At 37.6% G+C, this 22511-nt stretch overlaps 1 protein-coding gene across 4 annotated transcripts in view; it reads right to left on the reverse strand.

Moving 5' to 3' along the window:
* The window catches only part of LOC121324453 (metastasis-associated protein MTA1-like), a 37619-nt gene extending 32881 nt beyond the window's left edge, over positions 1–4738 (reverse strand). For 2 of the 4 annotated variants that reach the window (XM_041266351.1, XM_041266349.1), the window contains exon 1: positions 4445–4738. In XM_041266351.1, coding sequence (XP_041122285.1) covers positions 4445–4472 — 28 coding nt within the window. In that variant the 5' untranslated portion in view covers positions 4473–4738. The remainder of the gene's footprint in view (positions 1–4444) is intronic. The other 2 variants (XM_041266348.1, XM_041266352.1) reach the window with 2 other exon arrangements.
* Positions 4739–22511: the final 17773 nt, after the last annotated feature.

Raw genomic sequence — 22511 nt, forward strand, 5'->3', positions numbered from 1 at the left:
AGAGACATTCTGTAGGTGGCCATCAAAAGAGAAGGTTCATCTAAATTAGTGGATGTTCTAGGGGAATCGTGTAACACACAAAGAGATTCTAGCAAACTCTTGTACGATTTGCGTTTGTGACAAACAATACTATATACTGTAACACACAGAGAAGGAGATTTTACAGAGTGGTACTGTACCAGTAGCGAGCTGCCAAAGCTGAGTTTTGTAAGGGACACCAGGTGACTGAATGTGCTGGATGATATGGCCTAGTCTTTCTGTAGAGAAACTGATCTCTGAGAGGAATAGCATGGCTTAAAAGAACACCATGCAAGTTAAACTAGCACACACAAAATAAAATGCAAACCATGCAGTGGCTGTGGGGGAACATGCAGTGCAACCACCCTCTCAAGCTGGCATGAATTCTAGAATAACACCCTGTCTGGGTACCAGGCGTTGCTTTTTCTAGAGCCTCTCACTACAATACAAAGAACATGTAAACAGAAAAAAACTGCAGTATACAAACATTGCATGTTAGGAAGACAAAACACTGCTGTAATATTGTGCTTACTGCAATAAAGAAGGAAAAATCAAAAGTACTAATGTAAGCTAGTATTCAAAACAAAATCTAGTAAAGCAAAATGAAACGATAATGACGAACCTACTAAATATCATACTATTCATGTACCTATAAGAAGAAATCTGGAACTATCTTTATAAAAAGAGTATTTTTTTTTTTTTTTAAACAAAATGATCTGAAGTACTACACCTAATTAATACAATATAGAGGGAGAACAAGGCTGCTTATGAGCAGGCAACCACAAGACTGCACAAAATGGTGCCCAGGCTAGAAGAGGACCTCCAGCCACATAAACTCAGAAAATGAGTGTATCGATAACAGTAAAACCAAACCACTTTGAGTAATTGCCAAACAAGGGGCACACAGCAAAAGGTCACATGCAACACAGTACATTTTAAAACTAACGACTATTTGGCACACTCACACGGAAATGGTGTATTTTTAATGTTCATTAGTGTTTCTGTTTTACAGTCTTCCAGGGTTCTGTGGCCATCATGTGCTTTGTGTCATGTAATTTAACAAATAACTTTGTTGAAGTGAAACCTAGGATCTACAAATACTGTACAATGCTATTCAATTTAGGCATTCTCCATAAGGAAATCACAGATTCAAATTCAACAACCCCATGAGCCATTCTTGGTTGGTCATTTTATGTTTGTGATAAATATATCTACCAAACTATCATAACACTCAACTGCATATTTATGTCAGTCAATCAAATTGTCATTTAATTTAGTATTATTGCTAATTTAAAGAAATTACAAGAATCTAAGATTCAAACTAGGGTCAAATTGAAATCCAAAAATGCACAGCATAGCCCCACACATGAGCCTAAATCTAATTTTCTAAAGTTTTATTTATTTATTTGAGCATAGATGTATAAATAAATTTTACCTGGGCATAGCAAAAATAGTTTCTTCCACAAGTGAATCCCTCCTTGCTGTCTCGCTGACATTTATTTTATTTAGTTTTCCACCTGCAGAAATTCTATCATGGTCTACTTTTTCTTCCTTCAACATTAGGCATTGTGTGGAGAGGCTTCAGGCTCAGTCTAGATGTTACAGATGCCTTCTTAACTGTCGATACTGGTATGCTTGCAGTTGTTTCGTCATGGGTTACTGTCCTCCGATAGTCTTAACCATCTTACCGATGGACTTGTGGGGTCTGTCCTACTGTACCAGGCACCATGAAACGGCCTAAATCCAGCTCTATAATACAACAATCTGTCCACACAAAGCCATTTAGTTTTACCGAACCCCTCGTCTGTGGTGTGTCAATTACAATTTTGTTTTGACAGATGGATGGGCTGCTCTTGTTGTCTACACTCATTTGCAATGTGCTTCTGACCAGACTTCCATAAATTGCAGAGGCTATTGTGTAAAATTAAGAGATCGCAATAAATTAACATCCACACATTGTGTGCCAGCAAATAATTAATAGATTATAGATTGCATAATTGGTATGTTATGCCTCTCTTACCCATTTAAAATGGTCTTTTCACAAAATAAGCCACCACTGATGATCACTTGATCTTTCTACATTACACAATGTAAATCCCACGATGGCCTTCATGCCATGATACGAAGAATGACTTAAGTATAACCCAATCCTTTTGTAAAATTAACATTGAGTACATTTTGAAAATGTGCTCTTAGGTGTAAAAATTGAAAATACAAAAATCGCATAGTGGGGCATTACTGCACAACTGATTGTGTTTCGATACAAGTCAATTCTACAGACTAAATACAAAACCGTGGGAGGTATGTTAGTATAATTTTCATGTGTTTGGACTTTTGTCTAAAGCTCACCGAAACTTGTTTCTGTCTGTACATTCCAGGAAGTGTCAATGTATGACACCCAGTGCCTCTCTTCCTGTGACACAAGTTCCCCCAGACAGAGACTTAAGGGAAACATTAGAAAAAAAATGATATTAAGTTATTTTCTGCACCCATTAATAAACACAATGTAATATGTTTTTTTTTACATAACCCTAACCCTAAATATTGCAGTTCATAGTTCTCTCAAAACTATTTGTAAATTGTGGTTCCTGAAATCAACTGTATTCAGCTCCCAAGTTATTACAACATATTTACCTTCAAGTGCTCTTACATTGCTTGACACATGTCCTTAAAGCATGTGTATGCTGCCACACAAAATAGAAAAGGTGGCTGGTAGTATTGACACTACACAGACACCAGACAGCCTTTCTCATTTACTCCAACACAGGAAGCACTTCTCAGACTTTGCTCGCTTTACATAAACCATGTTAAACACTTTAAAAAAAAAAAAGTATTTATTTTTAAATTAAAGTTATAATCTGGATTAGTTATTGTGCACAGAATAGTATAACGTTGCTGTATGGAAAGTCGACAACTTTGAAAAAGTAGTTTATTTAAAAACAACATTTAGGGTCCTTTGAGGACACCTGAAAGACCACCCCCCCGCGAAAGTATTGCCAGTTACAGTAGACAGTACGCTTAACATATACTTGTATGACTGGAATGAAAATGCGTTTGCATTCAGTACTTTGGCCCAGTTCAGTATTTAATTTGTTACAGTATAATGGCACTTCCTAAATTATAAATTTAGGGTTGTTACTGTTTCAACAGGACACAACCATAGCTCAAGTCTAACAATTAATACTCAGCCATGTTTGCTCACCAAACTAAACAAATCAGCTCTTTGCCACAATATTTGAACAAAGCAAGATAATCTATATTTTAAAAACACAATAATAAAAGTACTCCCCTCCCCTCCCCCCCTCCCCAACAGATATTTGGGATAAAAAATATTATTCGGACATTTTTACGTTTAGCTAAACATTTACAACAAAAATACATAAAAATCGGTTTCACTAGTTTTGGGTCTCCAAACGAAAACTAGCACAGGCTATATTTTAAATGGAAATACTATTTATTGGTATTCGACGCTGATATTTAAAAAAAATAACTATCACAGTTTTCATACTGACGCGAGAAAAACTTCAATGATTTTAATTTTAAGAGTAGACTTTTTACTAAGGTAAGCCCCCTCCCCTCCTCGCCTCAATATCTTTAACCCTTCCCTCCCCGCTGCACGTTACTACGTGACACAAATATACAAATGTCACAACAAAACCAATTTAAAAAAAAAAGCTAAGCGGCATACCGAGTAGCAAAATATTGAAAATTAAAGTAAATAAACGGCAGCTATACGATAGAAATGTAAATACAGTTCAATTTCTCCCTCCATCTATTTCTATTGGCGGTGGGTGGGGGTTGGGAGGGAAGGGGAGGAAGAAACTTTTTGATTATAAAATTATTATGTATGAACCAAACAACTACTTAGCAGACGTAACACTCACAATATAAATCTATTACATCGACACAAATAAAAACTAGCCGTCAAACGGCTTTTATTTATCCCAAAACACTGCACCCGACCCCATATGTAGCAAGCAGAGAACGGAGGAGGTACGCTTCTTTTTGTAGAAAGCTTATGTACCAGCACTCGCTTTAAAAATAAATAAATAACAAAATCACCAAAACAACAATAAAACAAAAGGTTTATCAATTAAAACATTTAATTGTGCATTAAGAACATACACAAAGATTTAGCTTGCCCTTCAATGTGTAAAACCTTGAACAAAAAAAAAAACAAAAAAAACGGAGGTCCCAGTACCACCATCCTCCTCCTCCTCCTCCTCCTCCTCATCATCATCATCATCATCATCATCCTCCTCCTCCTCCTCCTCCTCCTCATCCTCTTCATCCTCACACACGGTCATCCTCCTCATCATCACTGTGACAGCAGACTTCATAAAGAAATGCAAGAGAACGGAAACAGAAGGCCAGAAGCCGTGCAAATTGAAGATGTTAAAAAGCGACACAAAGTATTTTCTCCTACCTCCGACCCGGTACATATTCGCAGCCATGTCTGCCCCGGGTCCTGGTGTCTCCAGGTAGGAGTATCTCAGCCGCTACCGCCGCTGCTGCTGTGGGAAAATGGTGGATTGATCAATGGAGAGCACACCAGCCAAGGGGATTTAAAGCGACAGTACACACGTTATTTTTTCGGGTATCGCTGTTAATTAATACAGCAAACTAACCCGCGTAATTTTAACAACAGAACAACATTTCCGTCTAATCTCAGCGTCTGAGAAGGGGTGTATTTGTGTGGGCATGAAATGATCCAACTGCAGGGGCCCGGAGGTCAATGATGATTGCCCCCCACTGGGGGCATTAGCACAGAACTGGTTGCAACCTCTTTTCTGAGCTTCTGGCAAATGTGATGGATTTATTTAATTAGAATTACAACGGGAGTGGGATAGTTTTCAGATTAGTTTTCAGATTAATCTTTGGCATATTTCAGATTAATTCTCCATCAATCTAACCCAGAGACCTTGCATCACGACCTTTGATTTCCTCCACCACTTAAATAGATTTAACCCTATATATAAATATACAAATATAATACAAGTGTTTGTTTTGGTTTTATTTTATTGATCCTTATCAGAACCAACCCCCCCCCCCCCCCCCATCATATTTAATCTTGATTACCCTTCACATTGTCAGCAGAGACTCTCACACAGATTGTTCCTTAAGTTTCATAACACACAGACTGCCCACATATTAATTCCTCAGTGATTTATAATATCCCTTCTTGTCTTATACAAAGGAAGCTCTCTGAAGCTCTCTCGCTTGATTTCCCCATATTTTCCAGGAGTAAAGGTAGATCCTGCATTACATTTGCCTCTAAATATAGCTCAACCATGTTACTTTGAAAGGGGTTGGCTAGGATGCCTAGCAGGCAATTCACTAACATGCTTTTGGCCCCTGTTGGGTTCAGCAAGACCCCTTTAAGTAGTACATATATAACAGTGGTCCTTCAGTAGTACATGTATAACAGTGGCCCTTCAGTAGTTTACAAGTTCTTAAAGTATCATTTAAGTAGAAAGTAATCAACTACTAGGTATTACTATGCACTACTTCATTCAATTATAATGATAATTTCAAGTAGTTTATTGGTTTAATTTAATCTTAAAGGAGTCCCAAAGACATTTATCAGCTAGTGTTAGCACTGGTGGTAAAGTTCCAGAAGAGTCTTCCCCACCAGCACATTGTGAAGCATGTAGACCACTCTATTCTGGGCCAGCTCTTTTAAAGATACACTACCCTCCAGCAAGTGTTGGGCAGTCTTGGAGTCATCCAGGCCAGTCCATGTTCTCAAAGGACAGTGTAGCCTCGGCATTGAGTTGACCTTAAATGTTCTTGGTCCAGCAAGACTTCAAGGACAGGGTGTTTGAAATGTGTAATGCTGACTATTATTACAACATCCATAAATCTTTTGTAATTGCAAATGTAAATATGAATGTAATTGTAAGGAGACTCATTTGCTGTCATTTATGTGTTTAGTTCTGAAGTGTTGGGTAGTTTCTCCACAGCAGACCTTTGAAACCTTAATGCTAAGATACTTTTTGTTTGTCTCATTGTTTCTGAAAAATAAAGAAAAAATGGCTCCCATTTAATTGACACAATCATTCTACACTCTTGAGTCCAACACTAGTAGCACTAAAATGTCTTGTTTGTTATTGTATACCGAGCCTCAAAAGAAACTTGTCACTATTATATACGTATTTAAACACTATTATAAAAATAAGGTATATAAATGATGGACATTGACAAAATGGTTTCTTTTCAGTCACTCGATCATTCATCCTTGACCATGACACGCTTGAGTGACTATTATTGAAGCATATGCACTTAATCACCTAATTAGTGAGACAGTTGACTGGATATGGAGTGATTTCAGCTGTTGAATTGCAAGCTTGAATAAAAGCAATAAAGAAAATCATAGAAAACCCCCAAATGCCACATCTGTCAAGAGAGCAGCGCCTCATGCAATCAGCATGTAGGAGGCTGGACCAGGGCAGCGTACTGTGGCTCACCGTCTTGGGTGCTCACAGCCAGCAATTTCAAACCTGGCGAGATGGTATAACCAGACACACACTGTCAATGACAGGCCACGAACTGGGAGACCAAGAGTCACAACACCTGCCCAAGATTGACAGATCATTTCGTAGCATCTTCGTGATGTCAATTGTTAATCAGCACAATAAAGTCACTGCACCTGCTCTAAAACAGTATTTTTATAGTAGTCATTTTTTGATCACATCCAGTGAATTTTATAAGTGATAAGTTTCTTTTGATACTCAAATATAAGTGATACGTTTCTTTTGATGCTCAAATATAAGTGATAGGTGTCTCTTGCTCAGTATATAATGACTGAGACTTACAGTTGAAATTCTTCTAATTGTATAACTAAGTTTGTACTTTATTAGAAATTTGACAATGAAGTTTGTTTACTCCCATTAGTAGTTTTGACCTTAGGAACACATTATACTGTATTTACATGCTGTAAGCCAGCTATATACACCAAAGAGGAGCCCTGGAGACTACTATCAAAAATTTGAATAGTATTCCATTCCTTTCATAGAGTTATTTTAGTTTATTGTAATAAAAGCAACTAGTACAGCAGTTTACATTCCCTTTCGTTAACTTGGGCATAACAATATAATTACTGGTAATACAGGCTAGTGGTCTGTGGCATGGTGTAGTGTGTGTGTGGGGGAGGAATATTGGGTTGACAGAGAGGGGGTTAAATTCCTCCCTGCCAGAAATCACGTGAGAATGTGACTGGAGTCAAAAATTTGAATAACTGATGATTAATTAGTCCAGTCACAGGTGTATACAAAGGGTCCACAGTCCACAATCCTGCCTGTCCACAATCCTAACTGGGCGCTATATATATGATAATCAGTCCTGTAAATGATAGACACTTTTCACATATACAAAAGTGGCCCAGTTTTTATTTATTTTTTTTAAATATGGGTAATTCACCTCCTCAGCCCCCATTTCTTATTGCAATAAAACAGTTGCCAACATGAAGGAAAGGGAGAGGGGGGTCTTATTCAATATTTTTAAAGATTCATTTTTAAAGCTACAGATAACATGCTTTGACCTTACTTTGAACTGAGATTTTTTAAAATAACAATGGATCATCTGTGTTATTTTGATGGCTTCTTTGATGGTGTTAACCTCAGAGAACAGGAGGCTTACTGTCTTATTAATAGTCAAAAGAACTAAACAGACACAGATATGACTGTTAAATTGGGTAGTTTATCGTAGAATAAAATAGCATTCATTCATGTGGCAGTACTGTAATATTTCCAATAACATTGTTTATCTCTATAAACAAATAGTTGAGCTTCGCATTCCAACTTGGCTTGACTTACATGAATTGTTTACACTGTTTTTTGATTACTCGAGAGCTCTACGGATACACATTACACAATGCTGGTTTACAGGCAATGACAAACTTTTCCATCATTGTTTCCATTATCGTTTTTATCTTCAGTGTAGATTTTACACGTCCCTCCAGTGATCACCAAGATGACATTTCTCCACAGAAAAATCACCTGTGGCCTGTTTAATGGTGAACTTGTGCAAGAAGAACAAAAATTGGAATCACAGCCTGGACATCTTTCTATCAGTGATTATCGAGACAGACACTCTAAGGCCATTTTCCACTTCCAACCTGGAGCGGGACGTCTTGTATCACAGCTAGCACAGAGAATCCAATCTGGGGTACTGATTGCACACTAAAGCCCCTTTCACACTGGCACTCCTACCCAGGTCCGGACCCGGGTTGTGGCTACCCGCCCGGGTCACAATCCCGAGCAGTGTGAAACCACATACCTGGCTCGTACCCAGGTTGACTTGAGTCTCAGTGACCCACCTCATGATGTGGTTTGACACGCTTTGACCTGAGTTGAGCAAGACAAAATGCAAATATGGCCGTTCGTGAGCCGACGCAATAACAAACAGCCACGTCTGTGTGAAGGTTTCACTTCTGCAAGGAATGTTTCTTTTTATTCTGTTTAGCCTTATTTTTGTTGATTGAGACACAGCATGAGCCAGATTGCAGAAGGGACGTATAAACATTAGCTTACATGTGTTTTTAGGCCTTGACATACCCTTAACTTAACTGTTAGTTTTTTGTTTGTTTAACTTGCTGGTATGACATATTGTCACCCAGTGGATAAATGGTTTAACAGCAAAAAAAAACAAAACAAAACAAAAAAAAAACATACGAGTACACAATTATGAAAGAAAAGGAGCAGCTACACAATTTAACTAAGAATGGAAAGCTAGTACCACTGTTATTACAGTGATAGAAACATTACACAACATATTGGGTGTTGGCTGCCACACCCAGGCTTTGAAAAACGATGTGAGTTCACAGACCTGGTACTCACTACTCACGTCCAGTGCTCTCTTGCATTTGAATCTGTTTGTCTTCAATTAAAACAGGTAATGTTACAAACCCCAGAGAACAGAACCCTCACCTTTCTTAAAATGATTGTAGCACACAAAGTAATTCCAGAAATCTTATCTATCTTGTACTTCCATTCACTCTATACTCCAGGTTTCAAACGTACAGTTTATTGTGCATCTTACTGCAAATATTTATATTTTAAAACATGATATCTACACACAAGTCTTCTGTTTGCTTACCTAGCCACCCAGAAGGTGTGTTAAAGTTTCACTTTGTGTTATTTCCCCTTCATGTGTTTTCTGGGTCAAAGCATGTTATTGGCTGCAAAGCATGGCAGTAAATAAGAGATGGCTGGTTAGTGTCAGGAAAGAAGTCAGGGAATGAAAATACATGCTTGACATAACATGTGTTTCTTTTAATACCTGTATAGCAAATGAAAGCGGCTGATAGGAAAATAGTTATGTACAATTATTTTATAAGCTACAACCACTTTAATTTTCTTATCTACAGGACTCACAAACTAACAGCCTTTAATTGAAATCAGCATTCCTCAGGTCATTTTTAAAATTAAAGTGCCAGTATGAAATTCACAATCACAAACATAAATACAAACTGAAAACCACATTACAACACCAAAAAAAAAAAAAAAAGTAACATTCTAACCTTCAACACTTTAAACAAACAGGAATGCAAACAGGGCATGTCTTCTGTTGGAGTTGAGTGCACAAAAGACTACATTTGGATATAGGGAGTTCCCTCTAACATGTAGGGTATTGAGGCTCTGAAACACTGTGGCTGGGTGATGTAAGAATTCTGGCCTGCCAGTGTGTTCATGGGGTGTTTTCATTGCTGTCAAGCAGTTCTGATCACAGAAGAAATCAATTAAAGCACCCAGCTGTCTTCCTCTGTGTCTTAGTAATTGCAACCAACTTCTGTGCACAGGCACGCTCAATAGAGCTATTGTTATAGACTCCCCTCTACACACCCTGACTCAGCTCTCGCGCTGCAGGGTTCGGCTCCAGGGGGTGTCCAGAGGAGCTGTGTACTATGAAATTAGGTGGAAAAGAGAAAAAATAACCCAACATTTTAAACCACCATTTTGTAACCAAGTGAATATATAAATAAAAGCCTTGTAAACTAAAGAAAAAACAAGGAAGCAATTCAAGAATAAATAACCACCTATCCAAACTACATCTGGGTAATAAATTATACCCAGAACTCCATGCTCTCACATTTGACGCCATCATCTGTGGGTATACAGTATTAAAATCATGTCATTGCTCAGTTATTTATTAAATATGCAGTAGGTGGCAATGGTGTATACGTATGGTTTGTTTTGGGTGTAGTCAAGATTTGGTTGTAGATCAAGGTTTGGTTTTAAATGGTGGTTTGGTCAAGTTGATATAATAATACCAACTTGGTATGGTATGTAATATGATACACATTATCTCTATGTATTCTTTTTCTTGTGCAGATTCACTTTGTCTATCTTTTTTTTTTTTTTTTTTTTTTTTTTTTATTCAGCAGTTTAAAACATCATTGTGCCCTCAAAAAGCTCTCAGAAAGGTGTCTAATCTCCAAATACATTTGGTGCACCAAACAAGTTAATGCATACAGGTTAACAAGATGTACTTAGAAATTAGACATGTTTTTAAGCGCTGTAGTAAGGCCATATGACTATTTTACCATTTTTACAAAATGACTAGGATCAGATGACTGAAACAGAAAATTATATATATATATTGAATCTAAATAAGAATACATTAGTTAAGATAACTCAGATAATTCATACCCATAGCAAGCTGCTAATTAAGGAGTCAAAACAGGAGATCAAAATTGATTCTCACTAACCTGTCAGCATGGAAATATCCACGCCTCCCATATTAAACGTGTCAGGACTGAGGATTAGAAAACTTACCTCTGGTTTTCTTCGGATCAGTTGCTTTTCTAATGGGGTTATTTACAATCCTTTAAACATTCATATTGTAAAACTATTTTCAATCAGTTGTATTATGTTCTAGTTGGGGATGAAAAAATGGGGACTAGAGTATTGAATTTTATTTGTGCATAAAAACGAAAATATGGACATGCTACTTGTATGAAGTATAAGGTCTTGTTTTCATTGTATTTCCATGTATTTTATTTTTTTGTGGTAGTAACTCAAGTTCCTCATATGACTGGCTAGGTCTTCTGACTAGAAATGTCCCTGTTATTTTTTTCCCCATCCAGCTGCCTCTGTGTGCTCCGTACGGAAATATAACGTTATTGTCTAGATAGTTGGTCTCAGCGCCATCTTGTGGACAGTTAATCAAGAAAAAACTAAACAAACATGAATGTTTTTTAATTGCATTATTTTAAATATTACTTTTAAAAAAAATGAACTATTACATAAATATGTACAGCTTTAAAAAAAAAAAAAAACATCTGTTTTATAGTGCAGACCATGAAGACACATAATCCACATTAACTGAAATGAAAAGCCATCTGCAAAGATCCACTAGGTGGTGCTATATTCTCTTTTGTTTGTAATGTATATGTTATAGTAAAAGTCAGAATATTGGTAAATCTAAGATTTATTCGTGTATGTCGACATTTACAATGCAAAACGATTAATGTCCAAAATAAACATGGTAACACTTTACCTCTAACATTTACCGGTAAATTTCAAGAATAACCAAGTTCCTTTGGCGAAGGCCTGTCTTTGTGGCATTTTGTGTCAAGTGTGATTTGTTGAAAAAACTAAGGTCCTAAATGATTTAATTTGCATTTAACATAGTTGCATTTTTCATCAAATACTGCGTATTTGGAGTACAGTATCCAGAAAAACCACTGTGAATCGTTTTATACACAAATTTACTAGAATGTTGGTTGTTCTACATAAGTGGATCACAACATTGTTAAGTACGATTTTGACTAGTTTAAATTGTTTAGTTTTGCAGTAAACCCATTCATGATTATTTTCTTAATAGAAAACGAGTATGCATAAATAAATATATTCTTTGACATTATCGATTATTTTGCTACTTGACCATTTATATGCAGGAATAAACACATTCTTTGATGATACCTGTATTTACCAATAAGCTTCGGTAAATCATAAGATGAACAGGTAAATGTCTCAAACGCAATCTAATTGTTCATCATTTCAGACAGTTACCAATAAGATTTGATAAATATTAAGAGTAACCAGTGAATGTCAGAAAAGCAAGCTATCTCTTCATCATTTCAGGCAATAAATCACTTGAAAGGCTTTGTATAAAAGCGATCGGGGATACTGTATAATAATATCTAAAAGCTTCTGCTTCAGGGGTGTGATCATCTTGTTTTGAAATGGCAGCTGTTCTGCAAAGGGAGCAAAGGCATAAAATCCCCATAACAAATGTTCCAGTACTTGACGGTGATATGACTTGAGCTCATTTTTAACGCAATCTATAATGACGTCATCTTTGTGTCTTGTGTTGTTTACAGTGGCTTATATGATTGGATATAGTTGGCCACATGCGGTGGATTTTTCCTGGAAGCTCCATGTATTGTGATTGGATGCAGCTTAAAGAGACACCCAATCACAGGACTGAATGGAACTGTCAGTACACTGGTTCACATAGAACTTTAGATTCAGGTACACAGACTAATTGCAACTAAATAAATTACACGTCTTTAGGAAAAATACAATTGGGTCCCAGACTGGCTCACATTGGTATGCAGGATGAGTCAGACAGTCAGTGGAGCAAAGGTCTGCATTCTGACTGCAAAGTTCCTTTTCTTCTCTTGAGATTCCACTGGGTTATGGAACTCCTGGGTTTAAACAAACAGGCAATTGGCCTGGAGATGGGATGGAGGACAACCACTGATCTTCGGTTCTCCTGAGCTGTTCTGGGGAGTTGCTGAAGTGGGTGAATATAATTGGACATTCTTAATTGGGGAGAAAATACGGATGCACATAAATAGGGCACTTTAAATGTATATAAAAATAAATGAATAAATACAAATAGACAATTGGCCTTGTGTGATCAATACGCACAACAACAATCCAATTGCTGTACATGATGGGTTATAAGAGTAGAAAATTAGAGTAAGCAGGACAAACATACATCCCAACTCCACCCTAAACTATCTGTCCCATCTGGCACGCCTGCACCCAGGACCCAGCAAAGGGGACAGCCATGTAAGGCAAAGAAAATGCATTGGCCTTTTATCAGTTTGACGTGGAAAAGCTGGTGAAAAGGGCCTTAGCAGCCATAAGGCGTGTGGTATGTTTCAGCTGCTAACTCGATTTATAAATAGGCCACTCTAGAAGTGTGACTGCCTGAGCATGCAAGGAATAACACTGATAAACTCTGGGCTAGCCAAACTAAAGTAGTGTCCCATCAAGAACTTGTGAAGAGCTAAAGAAAACTAATGACACTCTTATTTCAAAGCGTGCAGGTCAGCACCTTCACAAACTATAGATTTTTTAAATTGCTGTGCAAAAGTGATGTGCAAATATTTTTCTGCTAATTTATAGAATAACATACAGTGACATCTGGTGGCTAGATGTTGTAATTGCACCAAGGATCTTTTTCAACTAAAGCAGATGGTGTAACAGTGCTTAAACTGCAGCTTTTCTTGTACACTATCTGAATCTTATTCCTGATGCTATCTTGATACAATAGCATATGCGTAGTATAGGGCAGCGTATGACAGGGTATGAACTGTCAGTATGACATAACTATCAGGGACATCAATTTGTGATGGTTTTGAAAGATGCAAAATACAATTGGGATGCCATTATAATACCAGTATGTTACCCAGCAAAAACCTGAGCAGAACTATTAGCAGGCCACAGCATTGTCAGCAAAGTCAAGGGATTTGGATCCAAATCTACATGCAGCGTGCATTATTTTTATACCATTTTTATACATGAAACCATGAAAATGTTACCAGTGTTGTGCAAAAAATACCCTACAGTTACCCACATGCTACCTCAAGATAAAAGCTTGGCCTTGTGTGGTGTGCAGGGTGAGTCATACAGTCAGAGGAGTGCTGGGATAGCAGCGGGAGCATTGCATGGGCTCTGATGCTCATGTAGTTTAACGAGGCAAACCCTTCTGGGACTGATTCTTCTTATCACGCTACAGCAGACCATACTGGCCAGGCGCCTGGTGAGCTCAAGCCAACACCTGCAGTGCTGGCCTTTGTCCTCTCTCTTGAGACATCTACTTTGGAGTTCCTGGGGGTAAAGAGGAAATTGGGGTAAAGAAATTGGGCACTCTATGCATGTATCATGGTAAATAAATAAATACATAAATAAATATTAGTTGACTGTCCCTATGTGGGGTTCTTTTGGTGACAGACAGCTGTCATCACTTGTAAATGTTTCTGCAGGCACCAGTATTTGGGAGGGGTGGCGTGAATGCCAAGGGGAGGGAGGAGCTGGCACTGAACAACTGGCAGCAGAGACAGAGAGTCTGTATTTTTTCCCCCCACAAAGTGTGCTTTAAGGTTTGGAAAATAAAGCCAGTGTCTCTAGCAACTGTCTGGCAGTGTTCCAGCCCTCAAACATGGTGTACTTGTGTGGCTTTCTTTTTTTTTTATGGCAGTAGAAAGGGACTAGCTGGCTTACTAGGACACCAAAGGAGTGACTTTATTTATACAGCGTTTGTTTTTTAAAACCAGATCTTCCTTGTTGGACACTGTAATTCTGAAAGAATTTCAAGTTAGATTTTAATTAAACTTTTTTTTTTTTTTACAACTTATATTTTGTTACATTCAATAATTCCTGTATTTATATAAATGGACGATTCAAAAAGGGGTCAGATTTTTCATTATTATTTCTTAACAAAAAAAAAATCAAACATTATTCTCCTGCGTATGTGTCATTCATTTAATTTGTTTCACAATTCTTCTATAATTTTTTTGTTTTTTTCACAGACTTTAAAGCTCAGCAGTTTAGGGTTAATCTCATAGTCACAAGCTTGCCGCTGAAGACAATTTAAAGAAGCCTTTAGCTGAGTATCCCACTAGAGAATTTCATGTCATCACTGTGAGACTAAAGATTAGAGAACGACTATTGGTATCACTTGCAACACCTGTGTCCCTGCCTTGTGATTAACTGGTTCATTTCTGCTATTAGAGAGTCTGATGTTTTTTTTTAATAAACATTTAACCACCAAAGGCACATTGATATGAATCGATTTTTGAGATACTACCACATAAACACAATAAATGAATGTCATTTCTCTTTTTCCTAAATATTTAAATCGACACCAGACTCAACCTGCTCATTACACCTGTCTGCAGGGAGGTTTGCACAGGTGTTGAGCTCTCTAACCTCCAACCAATAAACTGCTGAGTTATTTTACTGTGTCACTAGCGAGAGTTATAAAATGGATGCTGTTTGTTTACAGGGCAGGAGTAAGATGGAAACAAGACGGGGGTTGGCTTTAGAGTCAAAAGACTGAAAAAACGTAGCCCTGTACACATTGACTGTGGCTATCACTTAAGAACATACAGCACAAGGAGAACTGTATCCGTTTAAAATCAGTAGTTTGTGAATTTATGGGATGAAATCTTCACTGCTTGGGTTAAATGGATATTTTCCACCTCAAGGAACGAACGTTTTATGTTGCAAATAAAAATCCCTGTTTATTTTAGGTTACATAAACCTTTCCAATGAGGACACCTCCAGCAACTATAGAATATAAAGATAGTACAGTAATATTTTGGTAATTAAAATAAAAAGCAAAAAGTTGTGAAAACAAGTCATGTTCATGTGAGGTCAATAACCTATTGCTGATTCTACTGGTATGAAGGGGGGTCATAAAGTCCTTTTGCAGAGTTTACCAGCACATGGTGGAAGACAAGATGAGTCGATAAAAATAAATTCATAGGTTTTGCCACCAGGGGGCGTAATTGTCGCCTTAATTTGCATAATCAAATTCAATTTGGATGCTGACTAAAAGAACTATCAGTATGACATCACAAGAGAAGGCTTGTGCTGACTCCACACAGAGTCTTCGTCTAGGTTCATGAACTGCACAAACAGTACGAAATCTGCACCACCCACGCCTGATTTCAAACCGGAAGATTACTGGTTAACAGGATCTCAATACTTGTGTTTACCAGGATGCTCTGCAATCACCCATGCTGAAGTAACTTGCATTCCTCAGGAAGTGACCAATGTTGTGATCCCATTAACAACATTATTGCCCTAGGGTGCTTGTAGTTGAGACCAAGAGAGGACACATTGAACACCTACTGTAAAAAATAAGCTCTCTTTTTATTGGCTCGTCTTGTCTCCTGTGTGCTGATATTCAAGCTCCCCAATTTTCACTGTCATACTTTGTACCATTTCCCAGCTATGGCACTGCAAAGTGACCAAAGGACTTTGTGACCACCCTGTACTTAAAGCTTGTATCACAAATACACTGCAGTCGGTGTATTTTCCTTTGATTCATCTGTAATACCCACCCACTTTCTATTTCGTATTCTCCTGACTTCTGAAATCCCTGCATAGACAATAAAACTTACAATACAGTTACCATTTCAAGAGAACAGTTCATATATAGAGCAAAACTAAAGTCATGGTTAAAACAAGTCAGGACATCCAATATCCTCCAGCCTGGGTCATCAGTACTGACAGTAATCCCAAGTCATTAAAGTATACAGTAGAACTGAACCAAAAGCAACTGGAAGGTATTGATGTTGAAATAAAACAGGACTGATGTGTTGGTAAGAATCAATACTAATCATAGCGGGATATTTAGTGGGTATTTATTTACATCTAGCCATTGCTGAACCTCTAAACTGATTGTAGTTAACAAGGTAAATCCACAACCGTTATCTGTCATACACTTTTATTGGTTTTGAAATGTGCAGTTTTGAAAGAAACATATTATAGCAAACCTCTATTTTCATTTTAAAACATGATATCTGGTACTAAAGCAGTCTCTGTTAGCAAGCTCTACTTTTAAGTACTCTTGCACTTCCTTGGTCCTTTCACATGTAGCGTGAACATTAACAACATGTATTTAAAGCTAATTTCCCGATCACATTGTTTTGTTGTACATTTATTAAATAATGTAACACAAGTGGTGTGTATCTAAATGTGGCAGGCTGGTGAGTGGATAGAGGCCCAGAGACAGTCTGAAGTTCAAAAAAATAATTATTTTATTATAAATACACAAAAATATAAGGGCACAAGGGCAAAATAAAAAATCTTCAAACACAAATAAAAAGACAATAAAACAAAACTTATAAAAAAAAAATAAGGTTTCCAGGCTGGGCAATGCCTTCACTGGACTCAAAAATACAAACAACAAAACACCAACCTGCTTCCTCAACTCCCTCCTCCCAAATGAGAAGCAGAGGCCTCCTTTTATGTCAGGTGGCTGGGCGCTGATTGATCGTTAATTAACCTAATCAACTAATCAACCCCAGCCACCTGAACACAATGAACCCAGGCAGGTAGGGGAATTTAACCCCATCCCTGCCAATTTCTAAAGGGCAGAGCTGTGCTCTGCCACACTAATCTACAGTGTAGTTAATGGACCTGTATTTGGAAGACTAGCCCATATTTATTTCTCTTGATCAAGTCATGTTTCTTAGCTTGGTCACTATATAGTTCAGTGCTATGCTTGCTGATTTTAAGACACTATAAATTCAAACTGTACCATACATTTCACACAGCATTCAATCATCAGAACTGCTGAGCCATACAAAACTACATCTCGAACTGCAGTCCAGCTAATCACTTTGACCATAGCGAGCTTCACCAAGTAAAGCTTACAATACTGCCAACGGATTTAGATTTATTCCAAATCAGCTTTCATTTTCTGCTGGGAGTTGATGCTAAGATGCAGTGCTATGGGAAGAAGCAGCAGACTGAATTGATTGATCGATAGATGGAGGCATGCTGACAGCGTCGTCCTTAGGTAGATGGCCTGTCAAGAAAGACAGAGCAGTGAAAACTCAGCTTTGTATAGACATTGCCAGGTGGGAATTAAGACAATTAGCTTTCCTCCCAGTCTATCCAAACCATGTATAGGTACAGTAGTTGTAAGCTGAAAAACATGTTAAGGTCACAAAGTCATGTAGGGATAGGGTATGTAAAAAGTGAGTTTGGAATACAATTAGTTAGTTGATCCATCAGTTCTAGTGCAATTCGTGTGCCTCCTTCCACTCTTTCAGAACAGAAGGTAATTGATCACTCGCTTTCTTCTGTACTAGATTGTTGATCCATTTATACTCTATGTCACATGCATGTGTTTTCTTTCTGCATAGTGGAGTTCTGTAACCTATTGGGTTTAAATAAGAGTTTACATTTTACTCATTGACTGTGCTATTTTATTCCTGGAAATTATAAGAACTTTCTTAATTAAGTTAATTGAACTAACAAAATAAAACACAAAACCAAAAAAATAAATACATTGGCTCTCCAATGTACAACTTTTAAAAACTTTCTAAATACAGCAGAGCACTAAACAACTCACAAGCTATCCTTTCCTTTGCTTTGGCTCCTCACAAGCAGATGCCTGTCCGCTACCCGGGTGGAGAAATGCAAATCAGCTTAATATCAGATATGAACTTTGCATTAGGGTTCATTACAAATTCGGGGTTTCAAATCCAGTGCTGTTTATTAAAGTATTTCAATTAACTAATTGAAGAAGAATTTCCCTGTAGGGTATGCATTGATGTTTTATTTATTTTTTATTTTTTTTATAGCGATTGAATAAAGGAAGTCTGGTGTTGCTTTGAACAATCCTATTCATTTAAACACTGCAGTGTGTAAGACTCTTTGGTCACATTCCCATTTTAGATGGAGAACTGCTCTTAACAGATTTTAAACCTGGATATCAACAAGGTTTGTATAAATGATTGAATATATAAATTAAATAGAAGGTGGCCACATGGTAACTGGATTACTGATATTTGATTTATGGAGTAATTAGAACACCATTAAATGGTTTTAAATGGGTGTTTACCTGTAGTCATTATTAAAGTACTGGCTATGGGATAATGTACTTTTAAGTGTAGTGTTTGTATAAGCATAGAATTTGGAATGTTTATATCTGTGTTCACTACATTTAAAAACAAACAAGCGTTATCGTATTCCATTTACTTCACAGAAAATTACCGTAAAAGGTATTTTTTCTTCTCTTTCTGAAATGGTTTGTTCTTTAGTCTTGGTTATTTGAATAAATGTTATTTCTCATACTGTGCTTATATTTGCCTTGGTATTTGCTAGTTTAGATGAGTTCCATTTCATATACGGAATTCCAAAAAAGCTACTTGAATACTACAGGACAATAAAAATAAATCGACTTTAGATGCATTCATTTTCTAATAGAGCCCTTTGCTGTGGACATTTATCTGCAGGCCTTACCAGACTATAGAGTTCTCTTTTAATAGTATTTATTTTTTTATACTAATTTTGTATATGATCAGGGTGAACCAATTACAGGATTTCCCAGAAAGGCCATGAACCCAGAGAGTTACAAAGCTTTCTCTTTATTCTGTCCTAAAAATGGGTCAGGGAGATATATACTGAACACACGCACACACACAAACAAACAAACAAACAGTGCCTCTGTATTCCGAAAGGAAGATCAGAATTTCAGCATTGTGGGGCCAAATGCCTGACCAGTACCCAGGCAGTGATCCTTTCAAAAGCACCACATGCTGGCCTTTCACACAACCCAGAAAGATATGAACCCTGTCTCAAATAGGGCAGGGGCTACTGTGTTGAAAATGAGATTGTATAATGATTTTGTAAAGTGGACTATAACATTGAGATCAAACTCATTTCACTTGTGATTCAAACCCAGGTCTTCAGATGTGGAAAAAGTGTCAGGGGTTTGAGCATTAACCTACTGCATTACATAACCCTCAGATATATACATTTTAAAAGAAATTACACAACATACTGGAAATACTGGGAACCACAAGAAAGAGAGATTAAAAGCTATGTCGAATACATCACAGCATTTACATCCTTTAACTAAATTTAACATTGCCCAGAATGTTATTATGTCAAATTTACTGGAGCTACCAGCTATTTACCCATAACTCCATGGCTGTCAGTTATCTTTGAAGCTTCCTATACTTTGTGGAAGTGGGAAATATCTTTAAATATCACATAGCAGTGATTTTCTGACATTAATAGAACAAAGACATCTGAAATCTATTTCCAGATGGTGGGGGTCTATGTGAGATTTTGCACTTGTGGTTCTTCTGACCCACAAGCCAAATGATCCCATTTGGGCAAATACAAAAGACTAGCTGTCTTCCAGTGGTTCAAACATACCTCCAGAGAAGACCAAATAGTTTTAAAGGGCAAGTGCTGTTTGAGCCAATTAAAGGTAATTAACCCTAATTAAAAAAAAAAAACATGTTTGGATGTATTTAAGGGTCTCCACATCTGCAGGTTAAAGCAGGCAATGGGTTAACAAAACACATCAAATGGCTTTACATCATACTGTACTGTACTTCAAAAACTAATATAGAGACCCTATGGAGATGATCTTACCTTCCTTTGCAAGAGCAATCCTGAGATCCAAATCCAACTGAGTGTGTGTAGGATGAACTTGAGTGTTACATTTGGGACTACACTCCTCTGCTTGCCTCATATACTGAAATGCTTTCACTGGGGCTATCAGGTGGAAACGGAGCAGATTAATCTTTAACACACTCATGTGTTGTGTCTAAGCACTATTATTGAAACTTTAAAGTCCAGGGTTAAAATATAACTTTGAACTAGAAAACAGACAGGAGCTTCCATTTTTCTATCCTTCAAGTCACATCAAAATGATCTCCATCCTTGCACTCTGTGTGAGTGAATCATTACTCTCTTCAACAGCACTGTTTAAGTATAATATAAGTATAATATAAAAAAAGCTGTAGAGCTTCAACTTTATAACGTTTTTCCTGGTACTATTTCTCATAAAATCAATAGTTGTGAACAGCTCCACAATCTCTACCTACATGAAACAACGAATGCAAATCCCTTCAACTTATTTTGCGTTATCGCTTGCAAAACAGAATTTGAATTTAGAAGAAGAAGAAGAAGAAGAAGAAGAAGAAGAAGAAGAAAGAAGAAGAAGAAGGCTGAGAATAACTACCTATTGACAGGGAAGATGTGACTAAGGGGACCAGAAGAGCTCTCACCCTTTTCGACAAATATCTTCTCAATTTGTGCACTTGTCTTTTGAATGTCATACAGTTCACTCAGCCATTTGATGAATGACGCAGATATTTCTTTGCATCACTTTCAGAGGTCAGCAGGATCAAGTAAGAGTACATCTGCTGCCAATCCCACCAGCCCCCTCCGAGAGCAAGGCTGATGCTTGAATACTGTGAATAGTTATCCCTTTCTTCTGCTAATCACAAGGGCTCTGTTGATACTGTCCTATATGCTTGAGTTGTGGCTCAAGTTGGCACACCCAGTGACATCAGCATTAAATCATTGGGAATAAGGGTGGGAGGAATGTGATTTCAACACCTGCCCATTGCTTGTTATGCGATCATTAGCAAGACAGGGTTAGAGATTACGGCAGCGATTTGAAAAGGAATTTAACTATCGTACAAAGGGAATTAAAATGCTCCACCTGTTTCCCTGCACCTTTCTGCACACTGAAACTCTACTTAAATTCTAACCCTCCAATGTGTCTGAATCTTTTTGACCACAGTTCACACACAGCTCTCCAGCACTGTCTCCCTGCAGCTACTGGGTCTATTTTTATAATAGAACAAAACCTGAGCAATCCAGTACTGCTGTAACTTCAGTTGTCCAACACATTGTCTTGCACAAAGCACTTCATAGAGCTCTCTGACGCTTCTGTCTAGCACATTACTGCCTGAGCATACAACAACTCCCCCACATGCATTCCTTTACAATGCATAGCATCAGGACAGCTTTATCAGTACTTATTTCTAAATTTAAGTTCATGTGATAGTAGCCGTTTAACGGAGCAGGGCAGGTATTGGTATTGCATGGCTAACTACGCATTTCAGCAGATTTGTGGTTCAATTAACACAGGCATCAGTGACAGCAGTTAGATAGTGGTTCTTTGGAGGGCAGAGTTGATGCTAATGAAAGGCAATAACAGCACTGGAGGGAGGTCTGAGAGCTTTCTCTGTGCATGGGTCCACAACAACATTGTCTTATTCTGCATTACATGTATTGAATTAGGTAATAAAATAGGTATTTGACTACTTTAACAGTGTTGAAAGAAAGAAAAAAATACCGTTATGGTATACAAAAATGCACCCCGTTTCAGTCAGTTAGCTGTAATGATGTTGCAATATACATATGCAGTTTTAAGTTGGGATCTAGGTCCCAATTAATTTTGTCTAGACACCCGTTTAACCACAGAGTGTGATGTATAAAAGAACGTACAAGACCCATTTTGAAAGCAACACGATTGGTTCATTAATACTTAATTAACAGTTATTCAGTCAAATGCTCCGTTGATCACGCTGCAGAGCGGAGCGCTCAGATCTCAGCTATTTGCTCCTGCAATGTCAACTATGCCTGAATCGCCACTGTCCGCCTGTCAATGACCGTGAGCTTTCCATAGAGAAATCAGAAGGGCGCTGGACTTTATTCGGGAGGGCGTGGGAGTGGTTATGCAAATTAAGAGCGGTGCTTTGCAATTGA

Source organism: Polyodon spathula, chromosome 12, assembly GCF_017654505.1.
Source record: "Polyodon spathula isolate WHYD16114869_AA chromosome 12, ASM1765450v1, whole genome shotgun sequence".
Taxonomy (NCBI): domain Eukaryota; kingdom Metazoa; phylum Chordata; class Actinopteri; order Acipenseriformes; family Polyodontidae; genus Polyodon; species Polyodon spathula.